Below are 18,714 nucleotides of genomic sequence, written 5' to 3'. Positions count from 1 at the left end.
ATATATAATATTCATGTGCATCTATTTTTCAGTCTGTAAGGTTGGCATTGTGTCTCATTCAGTGGTCACAGCTCACCCCTCTCCCGTCCTCTCCATTGTGAGAGACAGCTGTTTGGCGGATTGGGGGTGTTGGGTGTCATTTTTATTGATGGAAAGCAAACATTTACTCTGTGTGCCATTTAAAAGCACCACCCTCCTCTGCCTGCCCGTTCAGCTCAGCCAATCAGAGGCCTCAAGAAACACTCCTGCTCTTACAAAACAGACTTTATGAGTTGTGCAGGCTATTCATATTGTCAAAAGTGAGCAAAAATATTCATAACATCCTTGAAACTTCCACAAATGAAGAGTCAGTTTTGAAAGAAAAAATAAAAGAGAAAAACTTTGTGGATTCTTCACATTTCCAGCTGTGCCATCATCATCCTCATGTGGAGGAAATGTTTATCTAGTGCTAAGTGCCTCCTGCATTAGATGAAATGTTCTTAAAAACAAGGCAATTAATTACATCCTATTCAGACCTACCCAAGGTGTGAAGAATCACAGGAACTTACTGATTAAATCACCAATTAGACATTAACATGGTAATATCTGAAGACTCAAATAAGTAAAGCTTTCTTAAATAAAGTTTAAATGCTACATGAGGTAAGCATTTCACTGTTCTCTACTTTGATGCATATTGGTACCAAAAATATCAAAGTGCTGTGATTCCACCTCAGAAAGCATCTAAAAGATTCGCTAAAAGGATCTGAAGATTTAGATAAAAAGAAAATATTTCATTAAAGATGGAAGATGTTTCATTGTGGTAAGCCTAGATTAAACACTGCTGCAACTGAATAAATGACACTATATGCTAATTTACTGAAGCTTAAAGGGATAGTTCACCCAAAAATGAAAATTCTGTCATCATTTACTCCCCCTCAAGTTGTTCCAAACTTGTATAAATTTCTTTGTTCTGCTGTACACAAAGGAAGATATTTGGAAGAACCAAGTAGATCTCGCCCCCATTGACTACCATAGTATTTTTTCCTACTATGGTAGTCAATGGGGGGGCGAGATCTGCTTGGGGGGCAAGATAGTATTTTTTTCCTACTATGGTAGTCAATGGGGAGTGAGATCTGCTAATTTTTTTCCTACTATGGTAGTCAGTGGGGGGCGAGATCTGCTTGGGGGGCAAGACAGTATTTTTTTCCTACTATGGTCGTCAATGGGGGGGCGAGATAGTATTTTTTTCCTACTATGGTAATCAATGGGGGGTGAGATAGTATTTTTTTCCTACTATGGTAGTCAATGGGGGGCGAGATAGTATTTTTTTCCTACTATGGTAGTCAATGGGGGGGCAAGATAGTATTTTTTTCCTACTATGGTAGTCAATGGGGGGCGAGATAGCTTTTTTTTCCTACTATGGTAGTCAGTGGGGGGGGGCGAGATAATATTTTTTTCCTACTATGGTAGTCAGTGGGGGGCGAGATAGTATGTTTTTCGTACTATGGTAGTCAGTGGGGGGGGCGAGATAATATTTTTTTCCTACTATGGTAGTCAGTGGGGGGCGAGATAGTATGTTTTTCGTACTATGGTAGTCAATGGGGGGCAAGATCTGCTTGGGGGGGTGAGATAGTATTTTTTTCCTACTATGGTAGTCAATGGGAGGCGAGATCTGCTTGGGGGTGAGATAGTATTTTTTTCCTACTATGGTAGTCAATGGGGGGCGAGATAGTATTTTTTTCCCTACTATGGTAGTCAATGGGGGGCGAGATCTGCTTGGGGGGGCTAGATAGTATTTTTTTCCTACTATGGTAGTCAATAGGGGGCAAGATCTGCTTGGTTACAAACATTCTTCCAAATATCTTCCTTTGTGTACAACAGAACAAAGAAATGTGTACAGGTTTGGAACAACTTGAGGGGGAGTAAATGATGACAGTATTTTCATTTTTTGGGTTAACTATTCCTTTAAGGCAAATAATAATAAATACATAAAGACAATTCAAATAAATCAGTCCGTTTCAGTTAGATCTTTTTTTATTTCATGGAAATACAACATTATTATAATTCCTGTTCAGAACCATTTGTTGTACATTGTATTATTTTCTCCTTTTTTTTGTATTTCAAAACATGATCACTTGTACAACAATATGAACAAAAATCTCATGTCACAAATAGATCCATGATGACAATAAATTACACCTGTCATGCTTTGAGTTTTTAAAACAGCACTTCCTTAAATGTCAAAACATTTTCCCATCATCATTCACATTTTAACCCTTCCAAGAGCAAGAAAAATCAACTTTTATGCATAAATAGATTACTGGAAAATACCCATTTAATTCAACAGTTATTTAAAAACAGATTAAAATCAATCTGAAACTCTGAAACTGAAAAAAGGAAGTAACAGAATATGATGAGCATTCATGAGGTTACATTTACAATAGCCACATAAATTACAAAATTGAACAGAACGCTTGCCAATCTGTCTAACACTGCTGAAGCAAAGGGCATGTGAAGGTAAATACTGAAATATTTCTGGAAGTTTTAGTAACCTTGATATTGAAACAATGGATGTCCAACATTTTCCCTTTTTGTCCGTTATTGGTCAAGGTAATGCAGTAGTACTACTGCAGTCCGTAACAACTAAGAGGTAATTGAAGAGATGTCATCACAGCACAAATCCAGTTATTAGTACTTTAGAACGGTGAACTGCTTCACTAGTTTACACATGGTTATCGTGTACAAAATAGCCCAAATTAACAGTCTGAAGACTGAGATTAAACCGACAGAAAAGATAAGTGAGGTTACTTTTCAATAGTTGAGGCAAATACTGATGTCAGTGAAGTACCGATAAAATTAGAACAAGTACCACACGCAAATCTCGACAGCATTTACAATGATGGATGTTACAAATGCAAAGACCTGTAAACCAGTGCTGTAATACAATAAAGAGAACAGAATTCTGTAAACAATTCTGGCCATAAAAATATTTGAAAGGGGAGAAATTATTGGACATTCATGTCCATAGATGTCAATGTACTCTTGCTTTTTGGTCTGTATGTTACAATACAAACAGTATTAGGAGGATATATGGGATTTGTGAGGTACATGCAAATACTATTATAAATGAAATCATATCTGTATGGGCATGATTAAAAAAAAAAACTAAACTAAACTGACATCAATCATGGTTTTCTCTTAATAGTTATTTATAATCAAAAAGTCATTTAGATTTACTTTTTTTTTTTTTTTTTTACTAGAACTTAAACAACATTTGTTAAAACTTCCTCTGGTGACCTGGAAATATTTTTAGCAGTCCTAAATCTCTCAAACCGGTTTACTTCAAATCTCCTCCAAATGTTAAACGGACGACGGGTGTTGATATTCATAAGGGTTAGATAACATCTGGGACAGACTGAGAAATCTACTGTGTTTTTTAACCATGTGGCGAGACTGGAGGTCTGTCTCTTATTTAAATAAAACTGAGGCAATCTTCAAAGCTCAAAGCCCCTGTACACTACGTTTGAGACCAATGTCACACCAGAGGAAGAATAGGACAGCTGGAAGTCAAAGTTTGTTTAACATGTGGTGGCCAGAGACTGATGTATAGGAGGCTGGAAACAGCGAACATGCTCCACAGTAGAACTGTCTGTCTCCACAGCCTTCATGTACTTGTTGAGGATGGCAAAGATCTCGTTGTTGAGAATCTGATACTTTCTGATGCGGTCTGCCATCTTCTTCAGTGGCTGAAAGTTACATGACAAATAACATTAAATACAGAAGTTGGCGCATTTACACTACCATTCAAAAGTTTGGGGTCTGTAGGATTCTTTGATGAATAGAAACTTCAAAAGAACAGCATTTATTTGAAATACAAATCTTTAGTAACATCATAAATGTCTTTACTGTTAGTTTTGATCGATTTAATTCATCCTTACTGAATAAAAGTACTATTTTTTTAATCTTACTGACCCCTTTTGAATGGTAGTGTATATAGCATCTCTGGCTGTGTTCATAGTTTCCTGAAATGAGTTGTGTCATTTTAATAGTTCATGTCTACGACATTAGACACCCACCACGTTCTTAATGATCTCGTCTTTGCCATCCTGTCTCTGGACCTTCAGCAAGTGGTAGCAGAAATCGAAGAGGTCAAAGCGACGTTGCTGTCCTAATAGCACAATGATGGCACAGCCAGCCCAGTTCAGACCATCACCGAAACACTGCCTAAACACAAAAATACCCCAAACATTTCAGTTTTATGATGTAAACCTAAATCAAGTGCTTGTTGCTATTTTTTTTTGTAAATGACAAACTGAATGTATGATGTTGGCATACTCTGCAGTGAACTCGTGTGTGCCCACAGGGATGCAGTACACAAACTGCATGGCACTCCAGAGGCGGTGGAACTCCATGCACTCGTCCACATGCATGACGCCATTGGTGGGGGGAGGGCCTCGCCACACGCTGTCCTGCAGGAAGCTGCGAATGCGTGTCAGGATGACTTCAAACATGGACAGCCCACAGCACAGACGCTCCTTCGTCAGCAGGTCTCCTTCTCGCGCTATTGCAATTTGCTGAGAAAAGTTATTAAAAAGAAAAGAAAATGTTTAAATGGAAACCAAATCAAGCAATTCACATACTGCACTGAAGCCATAAACAGTCTAATAAACAGATGCACAAACCTACACTAACAGTCAAAAGTTTAGGGTCAGTAAGACTTTATTATTGAAAGAAATAAATACTTTTATTCAGCAAAAATGCATTAAATAGATCAAAAGTGACAGTAAAGACATTAATTTTTTCCGCTTAAAAAGACATGCTGTTCTTTTAAACTTTCTATTTCCACAAAGAACAGCCTTTTCAACATTGATAATAGGAAGAAATGTTTCTTGGGCATCAAATCAGCATATTAGAATGATTTCTGAAGGATCATGTGACACTGAAGACTGGAGTAATGATGCTGAAAATTCAGCTTTGCCATCACAGGAATAAATTACATTCATATATATATTAAAACAGAACCGGTTTAAATTGGAATAATATTTCACTATACTGCTGTATTTACTGCATTTATGATCAGCCTTGGTGCGCATAAAGACTTCTTTCAAAAAATTGTGAACAGTAGTGTTTATTTTTTAAAAAGTAAACGAATCAAAATTAGCAATAAAACATAGGAAATAAAATGATTATTTAAAAAAAAAAAAAAAAAAAAGTATTCATTTTTAGTATTTTACATTCATGTAGTGTCCCACTTGGAGACACTGAGTGCATCACAGTTTGGGAACATCTGGCATTAATAATCAGAATACTAGAGAAGAGCATGTTGCCTCACCTGTGGGGTCCCAAGTCTCTCAATGAGGGGCACCAGGTGAAGAGGAGCGTACTTTGCCTCCAGCCTCTTCATCCTCACCTCCAGTCGCTCTCCCTCTGTAAAGTTCAACATTAAAGCAAGATTTCAGCAGATATAAATATATATCTACATCAAATGTCTTAATTAGAAAGCACTGAAGATGAACGTGAGGTTTTGAATATCATTTCTCACCTTTGATGTAGACCCTTGGGAGGATGTTCTGGAATGGTGCAGCATGAAGTAGGTCACAAACTTCTTCCTGTGACTGAGTTAAAAAAACAGCACAGAAACATGATGAGGAGCAAATGAGAAATGATTCTTTATGACACTGTTAAATTAAATCTGAATCAAGCTTTACATAACACAAACATCACACACACATATCAGTGTGAAAATGGGTTAGTCATAATATGTATGAAAATGTGAAAATGTAACATTTTGACCCTAAATATGATATTTATGTAGAATTCATGTTGAATGAGAAGCTCAGTCTGAATAATGTTCACTGATTATACCAAATATAGTATTGATAAAGGATCCCACCTAAAGGCCCAAGTATACTTCATTTTCCGCGTTCCGCTACGTCTCGCACACAATTGTGTCGGTACAGCTTTCAAAGTAAACGCAACCGCGGATGAGCGTGGATGGACGAGCGCAGTACAATTGCTTTTTTATACTCTACAAGACATCAGAGGGCAGCACTGAGTTAAGTCACTTACAGGAAATTTGCTCTAAAGGATAGAAAAGTAGCGGATCCGCTTTACCGTGCAAAGTTTAAAACAAGAACCAAAATAAAAATAATGGACAATGATATGCTGCTTTGTTTACTGTTCTAAGAACAGTAGGTGTGTCCCAATTCACGTACCTTTGCACTGTTCTATAACGTTTTTAAGTACAAATAGTGCGAGTAGTGTGTTCACACAGAAAATTCCAAAAAGAAAAAGTGCACTTTAAAAACCTGGATGATGCACTAAATTAATGGAAAAAATGAAGTGTGGAATGTTGGACACTTCACGCACTTAGCTGTCGCAGCTTTAATTACATTGCGGAGGGGGGATCAGACAAAATAAACGTATAAAATTCATATACTATATGGATGAGTACATAGTGCATAAGTGCATCATTTGGGATGCAACTAGTGTGTTTTGTATCACTCTTTCTGCACTCTTCTTCGACTATTGTATGATAGGCTACATCACAACTGCATATTGCCACCAAGTGGATTCTTCAGTCTCAACATTCACCTTGCGCATGCGCTGTTGTATACGCACAATCTGTGCAGGCATCCGCGGACCCTCCTGATGAAGGAAATTACGTCACGTGGACAATGCGAGGACCGTAGCGGAAGGCAAACAGCTAAAGTATACTTTGGGCGCAGTCATTTGATTCTACTGGAAAGTTTGTTAAAAGGGTCTATTAAAAAAAAATCTACAGATTTTCACCATTACAGTCATCAAAATAAGGCTTGTATAATAAATTCACTTTATTCAACAATTTCAAAAAAATTTCCCAGGTGGCTTTAAATCACCTGATGTGAGCAGTGTTCCCATTATTATGCATAGTCTGTCTCCATATTTTTGTGAGGACTATGATAGTTTTTTGCACTGAAAGTTTATGTATTTGTGGAATACCTTCTGGTTACCCTATTAAAGGGTGGCATGTTATTGCTATTTTGTCCTTGGACATGGCGCACTTTTTCCATCAGCATTTTGTGCCTCGACACAATTTAAATAGTTAACTTTAACTTTAATGAGACTTGTGTGTTCTATATTCCAGTCTGTTGTACTCCATCTAGCTCAGTGGTCGGCAACCTCATGGCACGCGGAGGGATAAAATCACAGAAGCGCGCACCTCCGGTCGTGTGAATGGATTAATGGATCTGTGCACTAGAGCAGGTTAAAATCACACACTTTAATAGTATTTATAGGACCTAACTTAATAAAATAGGTTGTGTGACTATGAGGAATGATTACCTCAAAGTGTATATTCGTATGAAAGTTTGAGGGAATTCAAATTAAATAAATACACCTCTTTAGCTGTTGTTCCAGTGATTATCATGCCACAGGTTGCCGATCCCTGATCTAGCTCTTTCTGAACACAAGATTGTGATTGCCCAATGCACAATCAACTAACTTATCATTATACCTCTACATCAAAAAGATTGGTAACACTTTACAATAAGGTCTCATTTGTTAGATAATACATTAACAAAGTTAAATAAATGCTGTACGAAAATATTGCTCATTGTTAGTTTATGTTTCTTAATGTTAGTTAACAAAAAAGCTCATATTCATGTTAGTTCACAGTGCATTAATTCATGTTAACGGATACAAATTTTGTTCTTAAAAATGTATTAGTAAATGTTAAGATTAACATTAGCTAAAGTTAATAAATACTGTAGAAGTATTGTTCACTATTATTTAGTGTTAACAAATTAAACCTTACTTTAAAAGGTTACTTAAACATTTATTAAAATAAATAATCGGTCCCAGAATATGGAAACTTGTTTCTGCCACGGAATAAAAAATAAAAAACGACTTTTTATCTCACAAGGTTTATATCTCACAATTCAGACTTCATAACGCGCAACTGTGAGTTTATTTCTCACAATTTAATATCTCGCAATTCTGACTTTTTTTTCCTCTCAGAATTGTGAGATACAAACTTTCAACTGCGATAAAATAGTCAGAATCATGAGATAAAAAGTTCTCTCATGGTGGAAACAAGCTTCCACACCAGAAAGAAATAAAAAAATATGAAACAAATAAAATATTATTGTGGCAAGTGGTGGAAACCCTAAATTGAATGCAATGTGAAAGTTTAAAGGTCTTATGGCAATGACCTTCACATCAATGAGGTACAGAAATTTGAGCAAAAATCACTTCATTCACAATAATAAAACAAGCACCGAACAACACCCAAACAAGAAGAGAAAGACGACCAGAAGAGCACCCTGACAGAAACGATGTTAATGAGAGATCAGCGTGCAATGATCATCCGACACATTCACTATGCTTCAGAGAGTGACCCAAACAAAAACACAAGAGAAACAGGCATCAGAAGAGTTACAGTCAGAAGAAGTGAAGAGAAGTGTATGGAAGCAGATGTGCACCAGCACGGGACGTCACAGGCAGCCAGAAAGGAGTCGTGACTGCCATGAAAGCAAGGAAGACTTCCTTTGGAGGAAATGATCCTAAAGAAGCCTCTTAATATTAACCCAGTGGGCACGAGTCCAAACATCACAACAGGGCCAGCTCCGTATTACATTTCGAGTTCAATTCTCTCGTCTCGGTGACGCTAACATCCTTGAATCCATGGCAGAACACGGCACAAAAGTGACTAAAGAAAAAGTATAGAAACCAGGAAGAGTGTGCGTTCAGTCAGTTTGTGGTTTGATTACATGAATGAGGCCTAATTCCTTACCACCTGTAGTTGTTGCCAGCGTGTAATGAGAAATAAAGTTGCTTTTTAGGGGCAGATGGCAGCAGTGTCATCCACCCACACACCCGTTAACACACACACAGTAATTCATTAATATTCACATCCAGAAACACACACAGGCATACACATCAGCATACAACACACACTTTCTACAAATTCAAATCTGCCTCTATGCAGCTGATTAGCAAAGCCAGGCTGACTCACGTCAAGGATCGTGGCTTGAATTTTGGTGCGTCAATAGGATGCTCTCATGATAATCATTATAAAATATTTCCATTAAGAATATCATAAAAATTCATAAGAAAACAAAGCATTTTATGAAAGACCAGACCTGCCAACCTTGGCAACGTATTTTGAGTACCACAACAGTGTAATGCTTAGTTCACATGCTTTCGCACCACTCAGTCAATTCCTCCATTCAACGGGATTTCATAAAGTTATTCAACAGATAAATCGGCTATGAAAAAACAATGCAAATTTAAATGTGAATTTACTGTCAATTTTAACATGAGGATATATAAACAATCTCACCTTAGACTCTAGACATAGTTTTTTTTTCTAACATAATAAAAAAAACAAAAAAAACATTATCAACTTTATTTCTCAGCCAACATTCACACTGTTGTTTTTTTGTGAGCCATTCCATATGACTGCATGATAATAATGTTTTTATTAAATTGAAAAAATTAAACAAAATTAGTGTAATTTTTTTTTACAGAACAGTAAAATTACAATACTATAATTTATAATATTTATTTCCATGCTTGATATTTGGGGAATGAACCCAGACCTATGATCGGTTAAACTCTTCTTCTTTTGGTTTTTCTGCAGGCTATATGCTGCTGCCTATTGCTGGACTCAAGTAATGCATGTGCACAATTGAACACAAGGTGTCACCAGCTTTTTGCATAGTTTGCATAGTTTAGAGTCACAAATCGTACCTGGGTACTTGCTACACAAAATGCATACAGGTTGGCAGGTCTGAATGGCTAATGCTAAAACAGAAATCTGCTTTGAGATGATGAGATTTTAAATCAATTGATTAGGAGTAAGTTATAAAAGATAAACTAAGCAACTACACTATGTCATGCAAAGAGGAAGAGGAAGTCAGAGGGGGTCTCACCAGAGCTTGCTCGATGAGCAGACAGAAGAGGATGGCATTGCCCACCTCCCTCAGACTCTGAAACACATCTGTCTTGAGCTCAGCATATTCAATTATGTCCTTCAGCTGATGGTGGAAGAATTCCAGGATTCCTGACAAATGTTCCATATTATATAATATCAAAAACACTCCAGGCTAGATCTGACATTCATCCTAACAAGCTATACAATATGTTTTATGAAGTGTTTTCATTAATTCATTGCACTAAATGAACACATTAAATCGACAGGCCTAATATAATTACATTTATGCATTTTGAAGACACTTTGCTTACAGAGCATATACATTTTATTTATTATTATTATTATTATTATTATTATTAAATCTTTTTATTATTGCCTTGCTTAATAACATTATAACATAACATAACATAACATAAAGATTATTAGTATTAGTGCTGATCTCACCTGGAGAGCCGTACTCGTGACGAGGTAGACGGCAGATCTTAGGCATCACCTCTATGAGGGTCTTCACATACTGCAGGATGGTGCCTTGCAACTGAAAAAAAAAATGCAGATAGACAGGACGAGTGAAAAAAGAAATTCTCTCTAAATTGTGGCAAATATTTAGTCCAAAAAAAAATAAAAAAATTCAGATTTTATGGGAGTGCAATGGCTAAGAGAAAGAAAATTAATGTACACTAAGCAGAAAGATAAAAAATACCAAGCTCTTGACTATCTTGAGCAGCTCCTCCATCACCACAGCGATGCCCTGGTAACCAAGAAGACGGCAGATTGTTTTGAAGTGTGGAGGACCCACAAAGTTCCTGTAGGAACTGTAGATGTGGGAGTAAGCAATGTTCAGAGGCTGAAAAACAGAGCGAGATGTTTATTAATAGACATCAATGTTCTCTAGTACACTGTATGAAACACATTCAAGTCTTCACATGAACTAATCATGCTGCTTACAGACCTTGGAGCCATACAAGTAGTAAGGCTGGACATTTGCAGGCTTGTCCCTCTGAGGCTCCTGGGTGAATGGAATAGCTGTCCGCACAAACCTGTTCCATGAGATTCACCTTTTTTTTAAACACTGTCATCTATAATGAACCACATTAGTAGGGATATGTATCTACAACTTATGGTCACTGACCTGTTGGTGGAGCCATTGTAACAGTAGTTTGGTAAGAAGTCAAAGTTGAGTTCCCAGAAGACGTGCAGCGTGATGCGCCCGTACGGAGCAGACACGTTGTGGTTGGCCTCACGGAACATGGCGTCAAAACTGTCCAGGGTCATGTGCTTAGATAGCAGACGATGAGTCAACCTGTTGATTTCCATCAGCCATTCAAGCTCCTGAAACACACATGACCAAAACATAATTTTACAAGTCCTTAGAGTCTTTAAATTTATAAATCATAACACTTTTGTCAGTCTAATATTAACCCTACAAAGCCTACTGTATCATATTTGATACGCAAATTTCTAAGGCCTCTAAATTGTCAACATGATCAAAAACTTTGCTGAACAAACTTTGCCTTCTCTTGTCTGACTGATACTTTATACGTTTATTAAAAGGCCTTTTAGTATAATTCTAAAAACAGGTTGTGGTTCACATCTTTTTGCTGTGAAATCTTTACTGTTTTTATAAAGTAAATATAGCTTTTATTTTGTTAGCAATATTTCAAGATGAACACTAACTGGAATTAGGCAAATTCAAGCATATATTTTTTTTTTTAGAAATATCATGTTAAAATGTGAGTTTCAAACATGATACATCAGGATTTTGCCTATTTGTATATCTCTCAATCACCACTGCATTAATTTATATATGTTTTGCCCCACAAAATAAAAACTACAGAGTTCTGATCATAAAACTAAGCATTTAAATATCACCTTACTAAAACATTGTTGTGAAATATAGAGAGAAAACTGATATTTATATGTTATGTGAGTAGTCTGCTACACCGTTATAAAGATCTCATTGATTTACATCAGAATTTCATCTTTTTGGTCATATAAATATCAGCAACTGCACCAAATTGCATATTATTAATCAGTTTGGGCATTTTTTCCCCCTTCTCGAGCTCCATATTCTCACATATCATACTATATGAGCCATAAAAGCCTGATGTATCAAATATGATACTACTACTTTTTCTTTTTTTTTTTTTTTTTCAACAAACCATTTCATTAAAAAAATTCTTTTTATTAATATTTTTTAACTATTATTTTATATGTTAGGCTTTATAGGGTTAAAGGGATAATTCACCCAAAATGAAAATTCTGTCATCATTTAATCACTTTCAAGTTGTTCCAACCCCGTATGAATTTTCTTTCTTCTTCTGAACAGAAAAGAAGATATTTTTCACAAAAGAATATGGGTAACCAAACAGTTGATGGGCCCCATTTACTTTCAAAGTATGGAGAGAAAAAAATAAATAAATAAAAAAATTTGTCCGCAAGTTTGTCACTGAATAAACAGAGGTTATGGAGGTTATATTATACCACTATGGAGGTGAGGTCCTCGCTCTCAAAGCGGCTGATGGCCTGATCCAGAGATTTGTACATGGCCGCTGAGATCCTCTGAGTTATCAACCTGTTCAGGTCAATGGAGCGACCCAGCAGCTATAAAACACAAACAAAAATATGTTATGTTATATCCAGAGTGAAAGTAAATTTGTTATTCATTGAAACTGCAACACACATACTTACAGATCATAACAACAGAGATTGAAATGCATTTATTATCAGTTATTAATTCACTAAATAGAACAACAATTTTGAGTTGCCCATTCAAATGGTAGAATTGTGTGACACCTGCACATGTCTCTGTTTGAGCAGTGTCTCGTAGCGGTTTGAGGGCGGGTATGGAATGATCACACCATAGTTCTTACACTCCGCACGGAAGCGTTTGTCTAGGAGGACACTGTGAGGAAGAGAAAGAACCATACAATCCATTCAAAGATCAAAAAACCCATCTAGCAGACTAATGTCCTCACTTTGACCTTAACTAGCATGAGAAACAGCACTAACATTTAAAATAAGGAAGGAATATTGTTACCTTCCAGCCATTGCTTTGTAGTAGGCAAATATCTGGTCAGCTAACTTGTATACAAACTGATCAAAACACAGGTTGACCTAAAAAGAAAAGAGATTGCTTTAGTTTTTACTTAATAAGACACATTTTTGAATGGAAGACATGTTAATAAATGCTAGATAAATCTGTGACACCCCACCTCGGCCTCTATCTCATCATAGAGGAACTGCTTCTTGAATTTGGTGAGGGCATAATAACCACTGTCATTATAAAGGTCCAACGGATACAACACATATCTGAGGGGGGAAAAAGATTTCTGTCAAAAAAATGATACATTCAGACAGACACAATTGGTCAATGTTCACATACACTACTGATCAAAAGTTTGGGGTTGGTAAGATTTCAGAGAGCTCTTGGATTTCATCAAAAATATCTTAATTTGTGTTCAGAAGATGAATTTGAATATTCTTTGATGAATAGAAATTTCAAAAAGAAAAGCATTCATTTGTAACATTATAAATGTATTTGTCACTTTTAAACAATTTACTGCATTCTTGGTAAATGTATATATATAAAAAAAAAAAAAAAAAAAAAAAAACTGACCCCAAAGTTTTGAATGGAAATGTACTTAATGATCAATATGAACGTTATGTATATGGCACATACTCCATCATGGAGGGCTCTTTGGTCTCCAGAATGTGATCGGTGAGGATCCAAGGCATGGACATCTCAATGGGGAACTGGATGCGACGGCCCATGGTGAGCTCCAGGAAGAACTCTCGGAACCAGAGTTGGGACAGATCACAGCACTGCTGCAGGGCCTCTGACAGCCGATCAGGAGAGAATGAGAACGTCATGAAAGAAATAAAACATTTCTCTCAGTCTATTCTCTTTTGCCAAGAAAATCATGAATATGCACTGATAGCCTTTCAAAATAGAAAAATGTTACTGTTGTCTCACCACTAAAGTTCAGGAGGTGGGTGAAGAAGAAAGACTGCTTGTGGAAGTCCTCGATGGCCTGAACGATGGGGCCATCCAGACTGCTGCGAAGAGTCTTCTTAGAGCCACTTTTATCAGCGATGAGAGACTCCAGCATGGTGCGCACCATGTAGAGCTGCAAAACAGGAAGGATCAGAAACAAACTTTGCTTTACAGGCAATACAACACCACAAATATCAATAAATATCTTCTATGTTGCAAAAACTATTTGACTGACCTGTGTGCTTGAGGGGCCAACAGCGCGACGAGGAACTTTGATATCAAAGCCTCCTTTGGGGTCCTTCTCTCCCCTCAGACACGGGTCATTAGGAGGTTCTCTTCCCCCTTCCCAATCACAGATGGTTTTACGAATAGCCTGAAGAACACTACAGGAAAGCAAGAAGATAAGCAATGCCCCAAAAAGTATGTCATTTTTTACGTGGTGAACTTCTTACCTAATGAGGACGTTCTTCTTCTTGCGCACAGCCTGTCTGAGTGGCTCTCTCAGGGTCACCTGTGCAAAGTCCTGGAGGGCGGAGTAGATGGTGTGCCTGATGGCCTGGTTGAACACGCTCTCCATCCGGCCCATCAGAACCTGAAGACCCTTGATCATAGCAATGACCTCCACCAAGGCAAACTTCTCCTCGCTGGTGTAGTTGTAGCGAGTAGCGCGTTCATACTCCTCAGCTGTGCCGGGACAGTCCTTATTACAGAATTTATCGGTTGGGTGGACCAGTTTCCAAGAGTACTAGAGGAAGAGAAGATGGTTGAAATGCATGACAAATGGAGAACTGAATGCTGAAAACTGTTTGCATGATCTCAGACGTACCACTTCCATGACATGAGTGCTCCACTTGGACAGAAGCTGCAGTCCTCTGAGCGCCAAGTCAAAGAGCTCCCTGTATTCCTCATCAGACTTCTGACTGTCCAGTCCAGAGCCGGTCACCACCTCACTGTTACTGTAGCGCGCCAGCTCAGAGATGAAGCGGATGTGGTCTTCTCTGATCTGCACCATCTGTTCGCACAGGTTATACTGCGGACTGATGCTGCTCTGAGTGCAGGTCCACCTGAGAGAGAGAGAGAGAGAGAGAGAGAGAGAGAGAGAGGGGGAGAGAGAGAGAGAGAGAGAGAGAGATGTACATTACCATTCAAACACTTGGGGTCTGTAATGTTTTTTTTTTTTAAGAAGTCTCTTAAGATCACCATTGCTACATTTATTTGTTCAAATCAGTAAAAACAGTAATATGTGACCCATGCTGACAAAATGTATATGACAAATAATATATATTCTCACATTCTCTATTAAAAACCTTCAAAATGATGTATAATTTACTGGAATCCGACAAAAAAAAGAGGCGTCTTTGTGCACTGCTTCGGATCTGTCAGTCAGTGCGAGTAAGATCGTTTTGTTTACATCAGCATGAGTTTGACAATCACATTTCATTGGTTCAGACTCATGCCATCAAGAATTCGCTATGAATATTCACAAAGTTGAAATGCTGTGCTTTACAATGATACCAAACTTGTGCTGAGGGGAAGCGCCAGTCGGTGAGAAGCGAGCAGAGGAAAACTGCATTTTTTTTATGGTCAAAGGAAAGGTACTCCTTTCAGAAACTGTACAAATAAAGATACTTTTAGATGTTTAATTGCTATTTAGAGCATTGGGATCGCTAGATGAGGGCTTAATAAACTCATTTTTGTGAAAACCTCACTTTCGACCAAAACTGACATTTTTCCCTTGTTTTGCCTGTAGCTCGAAATTAGCATTCCGACACATACTATAAAACATTATTACAATTTAAAATAATATATTTTAATACATTTTAAAATGTAATTTGTTCATGTGATGGCAAAGCTAAATTTTCAGTAGCCATTACTCCAGTCTTTAGTTTCACATGATCCTTTAGAAACAATTCTAATATGCTGATTTCTTGCTCAAGAGACATTTCTTATTATTATCAATGTTGATTGATGATAATATTTTTGTGGAAACAGTTTTTTTCAGGATCCTTTCATGAACAGAAAGTTTAAAAGAACAGCATTTATTTGAAACATAAATATTTTGTAACATTATACATGCCTTTACTTTCACTTTTTTGTCCTTGCTGAATAAAAGTATTAATTTCTTTATTTAAAAAAAAAAAAAAAAAAAACTTACTGACCTAAATGGTTACAGGGTCAAGTTCAAAAATAACTGTTTACTTTTTGTTAACCAGACAAATAATGCTGAAAAAAAACAAAACAAAACAAGTATCACACAGAAAGCAACCCTAATGCTTTTAAATCATGCAGGACATCTGTTCATTTGATCTTTAGCAGTAGACGATCACTCACTTGGACTTGTTCTCTTCATAGTGGGCGCTTGTTTCTATGTACCGTGACAGCTCGATCTGCATGTCTCCAAACAGGGGCACGACCTGGAGCTGTGAAGCATCCAAACAGTCAATACAAACAGAGTATTATGACGAAAAAAAACCCTGTTTTCATGAGAACCAGACAGTTTGTCTTCACCTTAAAGAACTTGTCGATTTTGCTGAGGTTTATCCTTTTCTTTGCGTCCAGCTTATAGATGTTGCTGACATTTCCATCCATCAAGTACAGGCCAAAACCCATGACCTGAAACATAGAGCCATACCTTCATTTGTGAAGTTCTCTTTCAGTCGAGTCTTAAAGGCTTCAGCAGGAATGGATGCGCTCACCTTTAGCAGCATGTGTTTCTCACTGGGTGTCAAGTACATCTTGTTTTCATAGTAATCCACACAGATGTTGACAATATCAGCCAGCAGCTCCTCATAACCTGGGATCACCTCCAGCTGTTGGTGCAGACACTGGACAAACATCGCACAAAACAAAACACTGCATGTCATTGTCCAAATGAAAGATGAACAGAGAAGCTTTGGAGGAAGGCAAGGTTATCCACACACATACAAAAAAAAAAAAAAAAAAAAAAAAAAAAAATTATTTCAGGCTTTTCCACACACAATTATAGCTTCATAAACTGTATGGACCACTTTTATGCTGCCTTTCTAGTGTTTTTTTTTTAGCCTTTACTAGAGTTTTTAAAAGTCAGAATTAACTGTCATTGAATTGCAAGAGCTGAACAAGTACAAGAACAATTATTAAAAATGTACAGCATACAAATTGGGAATGACATGAGAAATATAAAGCAAATAAAGTTAATATAGAATATAAAATAATGTACATTTTGGGTGAATTATTCCTTTAAAGTATCATATGTGAAGTTAAATGTACCTGTGTAATTCTGTTGTGATTGGCTAAAAACATAGAGAGGTTTTGGGACTCCTGGATGGACTGTGGGTCAGCCATCTTTCTCAGGAACTGAGCTGCTCTGTAAAGAAGAAATAGAGATAAAGAAATTTTAGAGATCGAAAGAAACATGATATATATATTTCACACACACTCTCTACCATATAAAAGTTTGGGGTCAGTGAGTTTTTCTTCGGTTACACTATAGATTAGGGTCCAATTCTCAGTATTAACTACGACTTTTGCCTTAATAAACTCCTAATTACTGCTTATTAATAGTCAGTAAGGTAGTTGTTAAGTTTAGGTATTGGGTATGATTAAAGGATAGAGAATATGGCCATGTAGTATAAGGCATTAACATGTGTTTTATAAGCACTAATAAAGAGCCAATCTCCTAGTAATATGCATGCTAATAAGCAACTAGTTAATAGTGAAAATTGGACCCTAAACTAAAGTGTTACTGACACTTCTTTCAAAAACATAAAAAAAATCTTACCAACCCCAAACATGTGTGTGTGTGTGTGTTTCATGGAAAATCCCTTTTCCTTAAACATAAGCATGACCCTGTAATACCTTTTGTAAGCAGAGTGGTCATTTTTTACACTGCACTTCATGTTCTTCAGTTCATCCAGCACAGCAAACATGTTGATGAACTTTCCTAAAGTGAGCAGGTAGGCCTCGGATACAAAGTCCTTCCTGCGTTCAGCATGACAAAGTCGCTTTACCTCGCTGCAAAAACGTTCAATGGCCTTGCGCTAGAAGGAGGGATATCAATGTTATTACCATGTACTAATGAAATGTCACGATTCTTAAAATCAATTTTGATAGCTCAGCAAAAACTAATACGCTATTTTTCACACTCCTTTATTTGAAAAGTTACATCTTAATATAAATAAATTAAATTGCATGTAGTTTAAGTATTAAGTTAACGTTTCTTTCATAAACCAATAAAGTAAAGAGTCAAAAATACACAAGAAATACAATTAAAAGCAATGAGTGTTTTTCTCTTTTTCTTGTCTTGTCTTGTATTGTTGTTTGATGAACATGACATTTAAGAATTAATAAAAAATGAATAGAGTTTAAAGAGTTTTATTCCTCTCTCACCTGGAAGTACATGAACTTCATGAGTTTGGTGACCTCAGGTTCCAGCACCTCCACAGTCTTCTCATAGATCTCCACTCGGTTTGGCTGCTCGTTGCACTTCACCTGATACACACAAGAGGGCGACATTAAAATTGCTGGATTCAGAAATGAGATTATGAATAATGAGTTAGTTGTGCAGAGCAGTCATGCTGCTGAACTTGGTCATTTCAATTATCTCTTTTAGATAAACAAATGAAAAGGGTTTCGGACTCTCTCCAAACAAGGAGATAATGGTGGAGAGCATATCTTAAAATAAAAGTCCATTCATGCAACACATAACACACACAGTATTTTGAATGCTGGCACTTGGCAGCAGTATTTGAAAAACTTCAATAAAATCTATGCAAATGCAACTTGATGATACACTAGCATGTTCATACTGAGTTCCTCTTCCGCACTGACACACCTGATAGTAAAA

At 36.9% G+C, this 18,714-nt stretch overlaps 1 protein-coding gene across 2 annotated transcripts in view; it reads right to left on the bottom strand.

Moving 5' to 3' along the window:
* Positions 1 to 1,995: 1,995 nt before the first annotated feature.
* Positions 1,996 to 18,714, bottom strand: part of cyfip2 (cytoplasmic FMR1 interacting protein 2) — a 28,443-nt gene continuing 11,724 nt past the window's right edge. Inside the window, exons 5-29 of one of the 2 annotated variants that reach the window (XM_051860098.1) lie at positions 18,258 to 18,359; positions 17,727 to 17,908; positions 17,139 to 17,235; positions 16,586 to 16,714; positions 16,398 to 16,502; positions 16,221 to 16,309; positions 14,716 to 14,953; positions 14,342 to 14,634; positions 14,125 to 14,272; positions 13,869 to 14,022; positions 13,575 to 13,731; positions 13,108 to 13,204; positions 12,933 to 13,009; positions 12,689 to 12,797; positions 12,377 to 12,496; positions 11,025 to 11,224; positions 10,845 to 10,932; positions 10,596 to 10,739; positions 10,340 to 10,430; positions 9,894 to 10,024; positions 5,522 to 5,594; positions 5,312 to 5,406; positions 4,315 to 4,553; positions 4,056 to 4,203; positions 1,996 to 3,725 (exon numbers count right to left, since the gene is read on the bottom strand). In XM_051860098.1, the coding sequence (XP_051716058.1) occupies positions 3,558 to 3,725; positions 4,056 to 4,203; positions 4,315 to 4,553; positions 5,312 to 5,406; positions 5,522 to 5,594; positions 9,894 to 10,024; positions 10,340 to 10,430; positions 10,596 to 10,739; positions 10,845 to 10,932; positions 11,025 to 11,224; positions 12,377 to 12,496; positions 12,689 to 12,797; positions 12,933 to 13,009; positions 13,108 to 13,204; positions 13,575 to 13,731; positions 13,869 to 14,022; positions 14,125 to 14,272; positions 14,342 to 14,634; positions 14,716 to 14,953; positions 16,221 to 16,309; positions 16,398 to 16,502; positions 16,586 to 16,714; positions 17,139 to 17,235; positions 17,727 to 17,908; positions 18,258 to 18,359 (3,474 nt within the window). In that variant the 3' untranslated portion in view covers positions 1,996 to 3,557. Of the gene's footprint in view, positions 3,726 to 4,055; positions 4,204 to 4,314; positions 4,554 to 5,311; positions 5,407 to 5,521; positions 5,595 to 7,594; positions 8,756 to 9,893; positions 10,025 to 10,339; positions 10,431 to 10,595; positions 10,740 to 10,844; positions 10,933 to 11,024; positions 11,225 to 12,376; positions 12,497 to 12,688; positions 12,798 to 12,932; positions 13,010 to 13,107; positions 13,205 to 13,574; positions 13,732 to 13,868; positions 14,023 to 14,124; positions 14,273 to 14,341; positions 14,635 to 14,715; positions 14,954 to 16,220; positions 16,310 to 16,397; positions 16,503 to 16,585; positions 16,715 to 17,138; positions 17,236 to 17,726; positions 17,909 to 18,257; positions 18,360 to 18,714 lie in introns of those variants that run through there. The other variant, XM_051860099.1, reaches the window with a different exon arrangement.

The sequence above is a fragment of the Ctenopharyngodon idella genome, chromosome 14 (assembly GCF_019924925.1).
Source record: "Ctenopharyngodon idella isolate HZGC_01 chromosome 14, HZGC01, whole genome shotgun sequence".
In the NCBI taxonomy this organism is placed as follows: domain Eukaryota; kingdom Metazoa; phylum Chordata; class Actinopteri; order Cypriniformes; family Xenocyprididae; genus Ctenopharyngodon; species Ctenopharyngodon idella.
The sequence above is the reverse complement of the archived record's forward strand: the minus strand, read 5'-3'. Positions and strand labels throughout refer to the sequence as shown.